The 14,671-nt window shown below is 38.9% G+C and overlaps 1 protein-coding gene across 1 annotated transcript in view; it reads right to left on the bottom strand.

Annotated features, from left to right (window-relative positions):
• LOC127433073 (WD repeat-containing protein 70-like) overlaps positions 1–14,671 on the bottom strand; it is an 85,326-nt gene that overhangs the window by 38,883 nt on the left and 31,772 nt on the right. The window contains exon 10 of the mRNA XM_051684719.1: positions 11,941–12,115. Within this exon, the coding sequence (XP_051540679.1) occupies positions 11,941–12,115 (175 nt within the window). The remainder of the gene's footprint in view (positions 1–11,940; positions 12,116–14,671) is intronic.

The following is a 14,671-nucleotide window of genomic DNA, read 5'->3' on the forward strand; positions in this document are numbered from 1 at the left end:
TTTATGTATAGATTCCACTGTTTCAGCCTCGTCTCAGATGCAGACACTATACAAATGAATACACGTGCTCATCTAACAAAGAGTGAAATAAATATTGTTTGAGACACGTCCTGCTATGTAGCTTCTTTGTCACGCTCACGTGTAAACAAACGTAGAGTAGTTCTGCCCACTGACGGCCCTGCAAATATATCTGCTGCAGCATAAACAGCATATTCTACTGTCACATGGTATATACCACCATATCACCCCGTCCTGACAGAAATCTAGTAGGGTTTTTCTTTATGCTAGATTTTTATGGCTATATTCAACAGATTCGCTTCCAACTTTCCATACACATCCAGCACCGGCTGTTTGTAATGGTTTTTACAACAGGCTATTTGACGACCTCAAAGTTTATGAAAAGCTGTGTGAGAGATATTTTCTCCTCGTCCTCAAAGGCCACAGAGTTGGCAGAAGCTTTTGCTCGTGTCCCTGCAATAGGTCACGGATCCTGCGATGGACCCTCGCGGAACGGCCTGTTATTGTAAGCTGCTGGGGAACGCTGGGTAAATATTTTGTCTGACAGAACAAGCAGTAATAAATTGCAGGTTTTTCACGCATCTATCTGCTGCAGAGACTGGTGCTTTCCTCAATGAATAATGAATTTGCGATCGTTCTCTGGCGTGAAGTCATCTGTTCACACGCTGTGTCATGTGACGTAATTTGTTAACTTTGGACCGTTAGGCCAAAAGGAAGATGGTTTTGAGAGTTCTTGGCAAGTTTCATATCCATGCTGTTTCCATAAAATGCTAAATATGGTTCTGTCAAAGAATGCAAGGCACATGTGTATGTACTCTGCTATGTGAAATAAAACAACTTACAGATTGTAGACATAGCTTCAAGCATCCCCTGTTATATTAATACTCTACAGGTTAAGATCTCGACCAAAGTCAAACTCTATCGTCGCTCAACCATGAAATTACTGATGAAAGAGGTTTCTGGTTAACAATAATGAAGACAAGATGAAAAATATGTATTATAAAGATAATTAAACAATTATAAATAACACATATGGATGATGATGAATATATAACATAATACTGCAAGATGTAAACAGTGCATATATATTGTTTTGAAAAGAAGAGAAATTTAGAAATAATTGATTCAAATAATTCAATTATAAAGAGCTGAGCACAGCGGGTTAATTAGCTTTATCAAATGCATCCTACATACTGTATATGAGACTAATGAACTATATCCACAATATAAACATACTATTGCATAACTTATTTCTGCACAGATAATGAAGTGAATAATCAGGCGAACCTGAATTTGAATTGACGTAAAAACAAACAGTCTCCAAAAAAACAGAAAATTAAAACATGAAGAATTCACAACACAGGGACTTCTAAAAACTGATACCTCAGTATACACATTATGCTGTTGTTTTAAGAGGTTTCACATGTTGTATTCACACACACACACACACATACAGTGGTGGCCAAAAATATTGGCACCCTTGGTAAATATGAGCAAAGAAGGCTGTGGAAAAAAAAAAAAAAAAATAAATCACAAAAATCTGACCTTTAATTGAAGTAAAACAATTGAAAGAGGGGAATTATTAAAAATTATTTTAATTCTCCAAAACACGTTGGCCACAATTATTGGCACCCCTAGAAATTCTTATGAATAAAATATATCTGAAGTATATTCTCATTCATATTTTTTAAAATGTAGCACGCCTGAGTGACAAGGAACATGAAATTGTTCATTCATGACTTCCTGTTCCACATGGGTATAAATATGAGGTAACACACAGGCCAAATTCTCTTAGTCATCCATCACAGTGTGTAAGACCAAAGAATAAAGTTATGATGTGCGGCAAAAGGTTGTTGAGCTTCACAAAATGGGAAGTGACTATGAGAAAATAGCCAAAGCATTGAAAATACCCATTTCCACCATCACGGCAATAATTAAGATGTGCCACTCAACTGGAGATGTTACAAATCGGCCTGGAAGAGGATGTGTGTCTATATTGTCTCCACGCACGGTGAGGGTGGTTCAAGTGGCCAAAGAATCTCCAAGGATCACAGCTGGAGAATTGCAGAAATTAGTTGGGTCTTGGGGTCAGAAAGTCTAAAAAAAAAAAAATATCAGACATCACCTACATCACCACAAGTTGTTTGGGAGGGTTTCAAGAAGAAGAAAAAAAGCCTCTGCTCTCATCCATCAACAAACTCAAGCATCTTCAGTTTGCCAGACACTACTGGAACTTCAAATGGGACCGGGGTTTATGGTCAGATAAAACAAAAAATAGCTTTTTGGCAGTAAACACCAGAGATGGGTTTGGCGCACACAGAGAGGTAGCCGTATGGAAAAGTACCTCATGCCCATGGTTAAATATGGTGGTGGATCTTTAATGTTGTGGGGCTGTTTTTATGCCAGAGGCCCTGGACATCTTGTTTGGATACATGGTATCATGGACTCTATCATATACCAACAGATAAAAAATCTAAACCTGACTGCCTCTGCCAGAAAGCTTAAAATGGGCTGTGGTTGGATCTTCCAGCAAGACAATGATCCAAAACACACATCAAAATCAACACAAAAATGGTTCACTGACTACAAAAGCAAGGTTCTGCCATGGCCATCCCAGTCCCCTGAACCCCATAGAAAACCTGTGGACACCACTGTGGACCTCTGAATTTGAAGGATCTGGAGAGATTCTGTATGGAGGAATGGTCTCAGATCACTTGCCAGGTGTTCTCCAACCTCATTAAGCATTATAGGAGAAGACTCAGAGATGTTATCTTGGCAAATGGAGGTTGCAAAAAGTATTGAATACAAGGGTGCCAATAATTATGGCCGATGCGTTTTGGCAGAATATATTTATTTAAAAATTCGATATTTCCCCTCTTTCAATTGTTTCACTTCAATTAAAGGTTAGATTTTTGTGATTTTTTTAATGAAAGATCAAAAAGTATATTATTAAAAATCTATATTTTGTCAAAAGACTTTGTGACTTAAAGTATGGCAGAAGTAGTTTGGAATAATATTTTATTATTATTTATTTAAAAAAATAAGCAATGTAACAATATATTTAAAAAAATTATTAATCTAAACAAAATGACCACCAAATCAAAGTCAGTTGGTGTAATCAACATTATTTTGTCATGTGACAAAATAAAAAAGTAAATCAAAGACGAGCCCTTTAGACCCTAATGACGGTGTGTGACAATCAGATATTTTAACATTTTTATGAAAGGGCTCATTTTGTTCAGGTGAAATGGAGTAACATTCATGACATTTTTATATTCATAAAATATTTTGGTAAAAGTTCAAACAAAATCTAACATAAAACAAAGGCAATCTGAGTAAACACAAAATACAGTTTTTAAATGATAATGTTATTTATTGAAGCAAAAAGTTATCCAATACCAACTGGGCCTGTGTGAAAAAGTATGTGCCCCCATAGTTACTAAATCCCCAAATCTATGAAACTGCATTCATAATGGGGTTCAGCTGGACTAGACACACCCAGACCTGATTACTGCCAGCCCTGTTCAATCAAATCAACACCTAAATAGGACTTTTTCAGCAGCATGAAGTTGGTTAAAAGGTCTCAACCAGTAGCACACTATGCCAAGATTGAAAGAAATTCCAGAAATGATGAGGAAAAAGATGATTGAAATACATCAGTATGGGAAGGGTTACAAAGCCATTTCAAAGGCTCTGGGACTCCAAAGAACCACAGTGAGAGCCATTATCTCCAAATGGAGAAAACTTGGCACAGTAGTGAACCTTCCCAGAAGTGACTGACCTTCCAAAATTCCTCCAAGGTCACAGCGACGACTCAAACAGGAAGTCACAAAAAAGCCAAGGACAACATCCAAGGAACTGCAGGCCTCTCTCACATCAATAAAGGTCACTGTTCATGACTCCACTATCAGAAAGACACTGGCCAAAAATGCCATCCATGGAAGAGTGGCTCATCAAGAGTGGCTAGGCTAAAAACACCACTAACCCAGAAGAACATTAAGGCTCGCCTGAATTTTGCCAAAACACACTTTGATGATCCTCAAACCTTTTGGGAGAATGTTCTGTGGACTGATGAGTCAAAAGTGGAACTGTTTGGAAGACAGGGGTCCCGTTACATCTTAAGTAAATCAAACAATTCCACAAAAAGAACATCATACCTACGGTCAAGCATGGTGGTGGTAGTGTGATGGTGTGGGGATGCTTTGCTGCTTCAGGGCGACTTGCAATAATTGAGGGAAACATGAATTCTGCTCTCTTCCAGAAAATCCTAAAGGAGAACGTCCGGTCATCAGTCCGTGAGTTGAAGCTCAAGCGCAACTGGATTATACAGCAAGACAATAACCCAAAGCATAGGAGTAAGTCCACCTCTGAATGGCTCAAAAGAAGTAAAATTAAAGTTTTGGAGTTGCCTAGTTAAAGTCCTGACTTGAACCCGATTGAGATGCTGTGGCAGGACCTTAAATGGGCAGTTCATGCTCGAAAACCCTCCAATGTGGCTGAACTAAAGCAGTTCTGCAAAGAAGAGTGGGCCAAAATTCCCCCACAGCGTTGTGAAAGACTGATCTCCAGTTATCGGAAGCGCTTGGTTGCAGTTGTTGTTGCTAGAAGTGGCACAACCAGCTATTAAGTTTAAGGGGGCGGTTAGTTTTTCACATGGGTGATGTAGGTGTTGGATAACTTTTTTGCTTCAATAAAATATATATATGTGAAAACTGCATTTTGTGTTTAGTCAGGTTGCTTTTGTTTTATGTTATATCTCGTTTAAAGATCTAAAACAATTTAGAATGAAAAATTCACAAAAACAGAAGATATCACAGCACCGTATAAGGATATTAAGCTACCAGGACTGGGACGGTAATGCAATAAAGTGGTTTAGGAAGCGGTCTTGTTCTGTTGTGAATGGTTGCACACCAAGACTGACTCTCGCACACATTCATACTCAGTGAAGCCTGCCAGCAGAGGGGTTGATGGGAGTTTTATGTGAGGTTTAATGCACGGGCCATATGCTCTGCGTTAACTTCACATTCCTGCTACCAATTAAACCCACACGCCCCTTCAGACCCTCAAACGAGATGATAATAATGGCTTATGACAGGCCAACTGAACATGTCCTCATTTTGTTTTTCTTGAGTTTTGTTTAGATGGAAAAGCTATTCCAGGAAGTCCACCACAGGCAAATTTAAAGGCAAAGTGCTTTCAATAATTGCGTGCAATAACATCAACAGGAAGAAAATGAAACACGTTTTGCTTCAGCATCCAGATTTTACATTTGACATCAGTTTTGGTACCAACACAGTAACAAAACTGCTTATCATACAAAAGTAACAAAAATGTAAAAAATGAAGCGTTAAAAATAACAATACCAAGAGCTGCACAGAGCTAACAATATGCCAAAATTATTAATAGGATGAACTGAAAATTTGGCAATGCTGTTTTTAACATTTCTTGAATTTCGATGCTTTTATGCTTGATTGAGTTCGATAGGACGCACGGCCTTTGACGTCAACAACAAAAGATATGAAACATGTTTTCAAGTCTATTTATTTTGCTATACTAACTATGCATAACTTTACGCTTAGTTGCATGACATTATATATATTTAGCACAGTTTTTCCCTGCTGTCTAGTTTTGCGTCATGACCCTCCGTTGAGAATCGTTGCTATAAACTTTCCACGGTCCTTGAGAATGAAGTTTGCGGAGAGTATTCCAAAAACATCAATCGAACTATCCAGGGGCCGGTTGCACCAGGTATACGTACGTTACAACTTAGCCTAGATTGTGGCATAAATGGGCACTAATGGCAATTTTCCACTGCACGTTACGGTTCGACTCGAATCGACTCTGCTCGCTTTTCTTCTCTGAGCTTGCTTTTCCGCTGCAGTTTAGTGCAGCCTCAATGTGGGTGGGATTATAGGCTGATCGTCATAGTTGCGCCGCCTCTTCGCGTCGCCCCATCCAGCTCTCGTTGGATCCTCTCCTCGGCTACTAACAAGTGGAACATCTGCACCTCGTTTATTGGCCACGGCGTGGTTTTGCACACAGCCATTTCTTTTTACAATTCGAAAGTCGCGTGAACAAATTATACTGCTATCGCTGTTGCTAACTTTAAAACTAGCTAGGTTGATGTCCCGTGTCGCAAATCCAGTGATGCTGGTAGTGACGATTCTTTCTGACCAATCAGTGATCTGCAGGTTTTTGACGTCACATTTAGAATCGGCTCGGCTTGCTTGGAACCTCGACCGAGGTGGTACTATCCGCAGTGGAAAACCCCCAAAAAGCGAGCAGAGTCGAGTCGAGCCGTACCGTGCAGTGGAAAAGCCCCATTAGTCACAATTTAAGCACTCCTAAATATTTGAGCGTTGCACCATTAAACTTAGGTAGGAAGTAACCCTACGTATAAACTAAATATTTACGGAAGCCTCCGACCAGGAGTAACTGATGGAATAAAAAAGCAGACTCATTTAATGACATAAATGAGCTCATTTTTTGGTTGACAGGCTTCAGTCCTTTCAACATATATGACGATGTTGGCATTTTCACTCATTTATATTTACGGGAGAAAAATTAAGTAAAAAATGTACTTCTTCAGCATGAAACCGATCTAACGGTGCACTTTCCTGTGTACACCGCCCAGTGTCAACTTTCAACATATATGAAATATATAAGGTATTAAAATTAATAAATGTCTATTTTTCCTGTCTGTTGTATTAGTATTTATTTATTGTCCCTTATTCATTTTAGATACAGTTATTGAATATTGTTATTTACATAAGCTAAACAGCCTATATCATTAATTAAATCTTGTTTTATTATGTATTGTACTTTAATGGGGATATAATTTATTACAGCTGACAGTTACGTGAGCAAACAAGGTTTGAACATCAACCGTAACAAGATCAAATTGAAGTTCACGGCTTCTGTGTACAAATTTAAGGCTGCTTATTGACTCAATACAGGTAAACGTCATATTATGGGACTATGCATTATTTTACGGAGAGCTTACTACTACTAGTTAAGTCTTGCCTTAAGAACAGGTGGTGCAACCAAATTAAGCACTGACTTAGTAACAAACTAACTAGTAGTTACTAAGCCCTTAGTGTGAACTTTATGTCTCAACTTAAGTGAGACCTTACGCACAGCTGGTGCAACCCTACCCAGGTGTTTAACTTGAGGATGTACGTGGTTCAATGACACATACATGGTACCATGATGAACATGTTTTAAATTTCTGAGTTCAATGTCATTTTGATATTTTTTCTGAGGGTTAAAAAAAAAGTGGTGTAACCATCCAGAGGCAGTAAAAAATTAATAAATAAAAATTGTAAATTCAAGTCTGATTAAAAGCTGAAATTCTTGAAAACAAAAACAAATGTTGGCATAAGTACTTTGGAATAATCTTTTATTATTATTTCTTACAAAAATAAGCAGTGTTGCTTTAGTATTATTAATACTTGAAAAACGTTTGTCCACCAAATCAAAAGTCACATGGTGTCACCTTTAGACCCACATGACTATGTGTGAAGTTTTTAAAAAATATCCGATAATTTGACATTTTTATGAAAAGGCACTTTAATTTTCATTTTTATAAAAAGGCAATTTTGATCAGGTCAAATGGCAAGACCATAAGAAAACTTTTTAATATCCATAATTCAGTAATTCATGATATTTGTTAAAAACATTTTTACCTTTAAACGTGTATTTTTTTTAATGAATGATTAAGTTATGCATACTCGCATATATTTAAGGTGCAAGAAAATAATTGTAATACCTTTTATTTGATGGTTACACTCTTTGACATTTATGTCATTAAATAATTTATTTGAAATGTTTTTAAAAATGTTATAAAACCAACACGGACATAAAGATTACATTAATAAGAACTTGATGTGTTTTGGGGTTTTTTTTAAATCCCCTTTTCTCCTCAATTTGGAATGCCCAATTCCAACTACTTAGTAGGTCCTCGTGGTGGCGCGGTTACTCACCTCAATCCGGGTGGCGGAGGACAAGTCTCAGTTCTGAGACTGTCAATCCGCGCATCTTATCACGTGGCTCGTTGTGCATGACACCGCAGAGACTCACAGCATGTGGAGGCTCATGCTACTCTCCGTGATCCACGCACAACTTACCACACGCCCCATTGAGAGCGAGAACCACTAATCATGACCACGAGGAGGTTACCCCATGTGACTCTACCCTCCCTAGCAACCGAGCCAATTTGGTTGCTTAGGAGACCTGGCTGGAGTCACTCAGCACACCCTGGATTCAAACTCGCAACTCCAGGGGTGATAGCGTCAATACTCGCTGAGCTACCCAGACCCCAATATTTCTCATTTTTAGCATTTTAATCAAAATAATGCTAAATGCAAAAAATCGAAATGTTCTTAAAAACAGGCTTCAATTCCCTTCTACATAATATAATTTCTTATTTCTTTCTTTTGATTTTCGGGGTGAAATATGACCTGGGAATGTTCTTGACTAATTTTCTGTGTGCATTAAACACCTGGACGATCTACTACCATATGCTAAAATGCTTTTAGAAACTGTATCACACAATGAAATCCACTCAGCTTGACTTTTATTTCCAGTGTGATTCTCCCACCTGCTTTCATGCAGCGATGGACAGAGATGTGACTGTGTTACGATCAGTTTCAGTTCTGTTTACTGAGTTAACAAAACTCCCAGACACACTTATCAGTCACATGCAGCTCATGTACACTCTCCCGACTGAAACAACAGCACAGAAGCCTGTCCTGAACACACACACACACACACACACACACACTATAAATGTGAGCAAGAGCGCTTCAGAGCCGGCAAAACACAGCTGAGTTTGTCTCAAGCAGAAGGAATGCTCACTTTGATTCATTTCATATTGATTAAATTACTTAATGATGGAACAGAATGGTAATAATTAGGCCTCTTGGACAGTTACCACACATTAAACTCTCTCAATCATATGAAGAGTTGTGTTACATAATGTCCTCCTGGCTACAGAAAAGCTCCCCATACTTCACCATCCATAAGTAAACATGAGGGGAAATACAAGCATCATACTACAATCTGTTCCAGTGCGAGAATTAAACTCTCAAGGTTTTATGTCAAGCCGAGCGAGCTGAGAAATTAATCAAACAAACTCTCCAAGAGTGACTCTCTTTCAAGTACAGTTGGGATGTCTGGTTCATTTTAATGAATTCAAAATGATTCACCAATTCATTAGTCATCACTGAATAGTTTTCGCACATCTTCTATATTTGTAGTGAAATATGTCGTTAAATAAGGCTGTTAATAACTATGTTTTCAATTCAGTTCCATAAACTAGGGGCCGCTCAGACCAAACGAGTTCTTGAGTTTAAAAAAAAGTTAGACGCAGCTCAAAGAAGACGCGTTTTTAAAAGTTGAAGTTCTTTTAACTCAACACGGCATCTTTAAAAATGCCGGGCTCATGTACAGGACGCTGAAAGAACAATCAGCGAGATGCGGCTCAACGGTCAAAGATGTACGACTAGAGCATGTTTCCATAGAAAAACAATGGGGGAAAACTGCGCAGAAAGATGCAAAAACTTGTATGTTTGTTTTATTGGTGTGTTTGAGATCCTTTTTAGCTGGGTTTCCATCTAATTTTGGGATATCAAAATTATATCTCCAAAATTCGTACAAAAACTCTTTTTTTTTCCACTAAGAACACTTCTTTACATTTAATACAAAAGCCACAGAGACTTCCATTTTCATTTAGATTTTGTGCCAATTTCTCCAAGTGACGATTTTGTTCTCTTTTTTGGGGGGGGGGGTTTTCTCCCCAATTTGGAATGCCCAATTCCCAATGCACTCCAAGTCCTTGTGGTGGTGTAGTGACTCGTCTCAATCCGGGTGGCAGAATCTCAGTTGCCTCCGCGTCTGAGACCGTCAATCCGCGCATCTTATCACGCATGTGGAGGCTTCACGCTATTCTCGAACCACAATATAGTGACCACATGGAGGTTACCCCATGTGACTCTACCCTCCCTAGCAACCAATTTGGTTGCTTAGGAGACCTGGCAGGAGTCAGACGATTTTGTTCTCTTAAACACATGGGATGGGAACGCTGCTTTATTTGCGAATTGTTTTTGCGATTTTCCGATTTTATGCATCAATTAAATTCTGATGGAAAATTTGCATGCACTGTAAACCTTAATGTTGTCATTACTGGAAAAATTAAGTTGTCTTAATTAAACATAATTTGAAATGTGAAGTTTTGGGCTCATAACGCAAACATCTAAGTTCCTTCAACTTATTTTTCTTTAAAATCCATAGCCTTAAAAGGGGGCCTGTGTAGCTCAACGAGTAAAGACGCTGACTACCAGTGCATGCTGAGTGACTCCAGCCAGGTCTCCTAAGCAACCAAATTGGCCCGGTTGCTAGGGAGGGTAGAGTCACATGGGGTAACCTCCTTGTGGTTGCTATAATGTGGTTCTCGCTCTCGGTGGGGTGCGTGGTGAGTTGTGCGTGGATGCCGTGGAGAATAGTGTGAAGCCTCCACATGCGCTACGTCTCCACGGTAACATGCTCAACAAGTCACGTGATAAGATGCGCAGATTGACGGTCTCAGACGCGGAGGCAACTGAGATTCGTCCTCCGCCACCCGGATTGAGGCGAGTCACTCCGCCACCACAAGGACTTAGAGCGCATTGGGTACTGGGCATTCCAAATTGGGGAGAAAAAAAAAAAAATCCATAGACTTAAAATTTTAGGTGTTAATAACTCAAACTATTGATTACAAAATTGAGGCTATGGGAGATACCCACAATGCCGTGCACTTGAATTTAATTTAATGGGGGCATTTACATTAGTTGTTATAAGAATTCAGAGGTTTTATCTATTTTGTAGTATTTATTTATTTTTTTTTTAAATAAATATTTTTTTTTCATGTGATGTCATTAGGGTTATCTCTGTGGTCAAGTTGGAACCTCAATTCTCTTTGTGCATACATATATTTAATAACTGACCAAAACTCGGTTATATTCTTCTTTATTTAAGCGGTGTTATTGTATGGTCCAAATTTGAGTCCATTCAATTAAAATTAAGTAAAAACAACAACATTTAAATAGCAAATCTGAGTTAAGTCTACTTGCATCTACATTAAGTTAATTCTATATAAACACCAAGCTAAGTGAACTCAATTACACAAGTTTTGGTCATTACTCAATGCAATTGAGTGATAGCAGATTCCTCAATCAAATGAGTAAAGTCAACTTGATAGGGTTTTCAGTGTGGAAACATATCTATTGTTTTTGTGCTAGAAATACAGCTCTTATTTCATGCAAAAATTATATAATTCTATATTTTTTATTAAGTTTAACTACAAATTCTGACTAGCTTGGCAAACTACAGTTTGAAAGTATCTGGAGTTTCTCAAGCCAAAGTCAGCGACACAATCCGACAGACCACACACGCCACATAGATGCCCTGACCAGACAAACAGCAACAAATCTGTTCTCAGACCAGCGTCCCATGTGAATGAACCCTAAATGTCTGCCCGATCCATCCATGTCAGACTGACACGAGACAGCCGGACACCCACGCTGCTTATTTACAGCTCAGAGATGTTGTTAACACCACCATCCCACTTTAACTCTACAAAACTGAAGATCTGTTCAGTATCACGGCTCTGATGACCTCTGACCCCTGCTCATCCTGGATGGTCAAACATCCAGTGACCCCCTGCGTCTCTATGAGAGGTCTGACATGACATTGGACAGCAGCGTTTTATTGCCCCTCTCAGATTTGGGCACTTCCTGCCACAGTGGGCGGATCATGTCTTAGACTGGTTTAAGATGAGACATAAAGATAAACTTCAACTCCAGACAGCTTCCGATGGAAATCCCTCCATCCGTCAGAGTGCTGTGAAATGTTGGCCTGCATTACAGGATGTGAAACAGTACTTACGCTTAAGTTCCTGTCCCAGATCTGGATGGTTCCGTCCTGGCAGCCCGCGGCAATGAGTTTGCCGTCTCGACTGTACGTACAGCAGGTGGGCGTCACTTTCTTACCCTGCAGTGATCGCGGCTTAAACACGGACTTGTGCTTTTTTTCAGAGTTCAAGTCCCACGTCCGAACGGTCCTGAGATTGAGAGAAAAATAAGACAATGTCAACAGGCACAATAGTGACTAAAGTACTTTGATTCAGATAATTACATGCCGTTACAGCTCACACACGGAAAACCGATGTATACTTTGGCGAGCAATAAACAACAACAGGCCAATTTGTCTCCAAAATCAAAATAAATAACATATTTTTAGGGCCAATAAGATGTTTCATTATTTAACAGTTACACACTTTTCACAACAATTCTCATAAAAAAAAAAAATTTAAAAAAAAGATTATTTAAATTGTGAAGTATTTAAAAACCATAGTAGGACACCCTTGACACTGCCTTCCATTTTTACTGGTTTTAATTTAGAAAATCATAGTAATACCGAAAAAAACAAGGTATTGAGAATCATCAATGAAAACAATGAGAATTTTGGAAGTGAAACATCTGGACGCATTGCCGTAATGAGAGTTTAGCCGTAATTGTGCTTAAGTGCCCATAAAGAATTATCTCAATGCAAAATATAATTTCATTCATACTCAAGGACATTTTCTTGACTGGTTTCGTGAGAATCACCCAACTGTAAAACCCGTTGTAAAATCACTGTTCCTCATGACCTATCATGGATTATTGCTTATTGTTTTATTATAAACAGCAACAACAGTAATATGAAACACCATTGTTTAATTAATAAAGTTATTAGAATTAATCACGACAAACACTCTTCCATCAAGTAACAGTTCATTAGAGTAAGTGCCAAAGTTTACTATGGGTGTCCGCGTTGCGGATCGCTCTGCGTACAGTATGTGCGACGCAAATGGCGTCATCAGCATGTGCGCGTCGCTGACGTATACGCCTGATATTGACTGAACTAAAAGAGTACGACAAAGTAGTTTTAGTGGGAATGCATCAAACGTTTTCGTATTCGCTCGCAGTCAAAGAGTACACTCACAAAGGCAACGTGGTCAACCAGGCGCGAGCCAATCCGGAACGCGTAAAAACGAAGTATACCTGGGCCTTAACTGTAGGCGATACTGTAGATATATAGACTTAAGATAGTGACAGATCTATTTTAAATTGCTCTCTCTCTCTCTGACAGTCTACAGTATCTGACTATCTAGCTAGCTGTTTGTATTACTGTAATGTCAAACTATTACAGCTATGACATACATATATATATATATATATATATATATATATATATATATATATATATATATATATATATATATATAGAATGGCATATAACAGCTTCAAATGTGCCTCATCCAATCACATTTTAGGGTCAGAAAATATGAGTGATTTCACAGCGTAATCAGATATATTCAGCATCTGTACGACCCAGTGATGAAGAACCAAAACACCATACAGACACACTTATCCCCACGAGAACCGTTGGTGTCCATAACAAACCCACATTGGATGGGTCAGCCAATGAGGATAGCCGGTATTCCACATCACCCAAACCGTCATAAAAACAGAGAAACGCAGGAGAACAGTAGATCAGCCTGACAGGCGTATCTGAAGGACCCATGAAATTCCCATTCTCTTCCCTACATGTGCAGAACACATTACAGCTGTTGAGAGGGACAGAGAGAAATAATAACATGGCACAGAGCCACATGCACAACTTCAGCGCTGGCAAATAAAGAGAAGAGCGCTGTAATGCGATTCCCAGATAACAAACAGATTCTCGCGACTGCGTCTGATGCAAAACAACACAGAGTAAAGTCAATGTTTGCAGGACTGCAGGGTCACTCTTGCTCTATGTAGGTCAGAAGACATCAGAATAAAGGTGTAGACAAGCTGATGGATGGAGTTTGGAGGTAAAGCAAAGGCGCATGGGGTACACGAGAGGTTTGAATGTGATCAAGTCCTTGTTTTGAAAGAACTGACAAGCTCTTAATGCAGTTGTTCAACTGTGTTTTAGTCTCAATTACAAAGAACTGTTCACTCAACGTCTGATCCAATAAGCATGTTTGGGGGGGGGGGGGGGGGGGTACTCGTCACGGAGTTGAAGCTTGCCAGGTCAGTGGCATTGAACCACTGAAAAACAGAGTTTTGTTTGTGGCGCTCAGTAGCAGGGCAATTCCAGCATTACCGACATGCTACTTGCAGTGAAAGCATAAAATTTTACTTTTCATATTCCAGTTTATCAAACCATTTGTATGTATAATCATGAACACCTGCAAATGGAGTACAAACATTATTACCATAGGCTATTACTATTATCATAATAATAATTTTGCAACATACACAAATGGAGGCTAAGGAGTAAACTTGTTCAAGAGCCATTTCTGGGGCTGTACTGAATTATGACACACATGACAATTCACCTGTAGTAGCGGTGTCGTTGTATGTTATTTGCATATGCATCCTGAGATCCTATGCTGCGTTCTCATAGACAACACTATTCTTATTCTTTCATCTGTTCTTCAAAATATAATCAGGTGTGTTTCCTCAAGCACGCATCTTTGTGTCTAGCTGCATTTCTTGTCGACAGTGGCGGGTAAATGTGCAAAATTACCCACCACTGTGCATGAATACCCTGGCTGTTAGATTATAAATAGTCGCGGGGGCGTGAC

Source organism: Myxocyprinus asiaticus, chromosome 42 (assembly GCF_019703515.2).
Source record: "Myxocyprinus asiaticus isolate MX2 ecotype Aquarium Trade chromosome 42, UBuf_Myxa_2, whole genome shotgun sequence".
NCBI classification, from domain to species: domain Eukaryota; kingdom Metazoa; phylum Chordata; class Actinopteri; order Cypriniformes; family Catostomidae; genus Myxocyprinus; species Myxocyprinus asiaticus.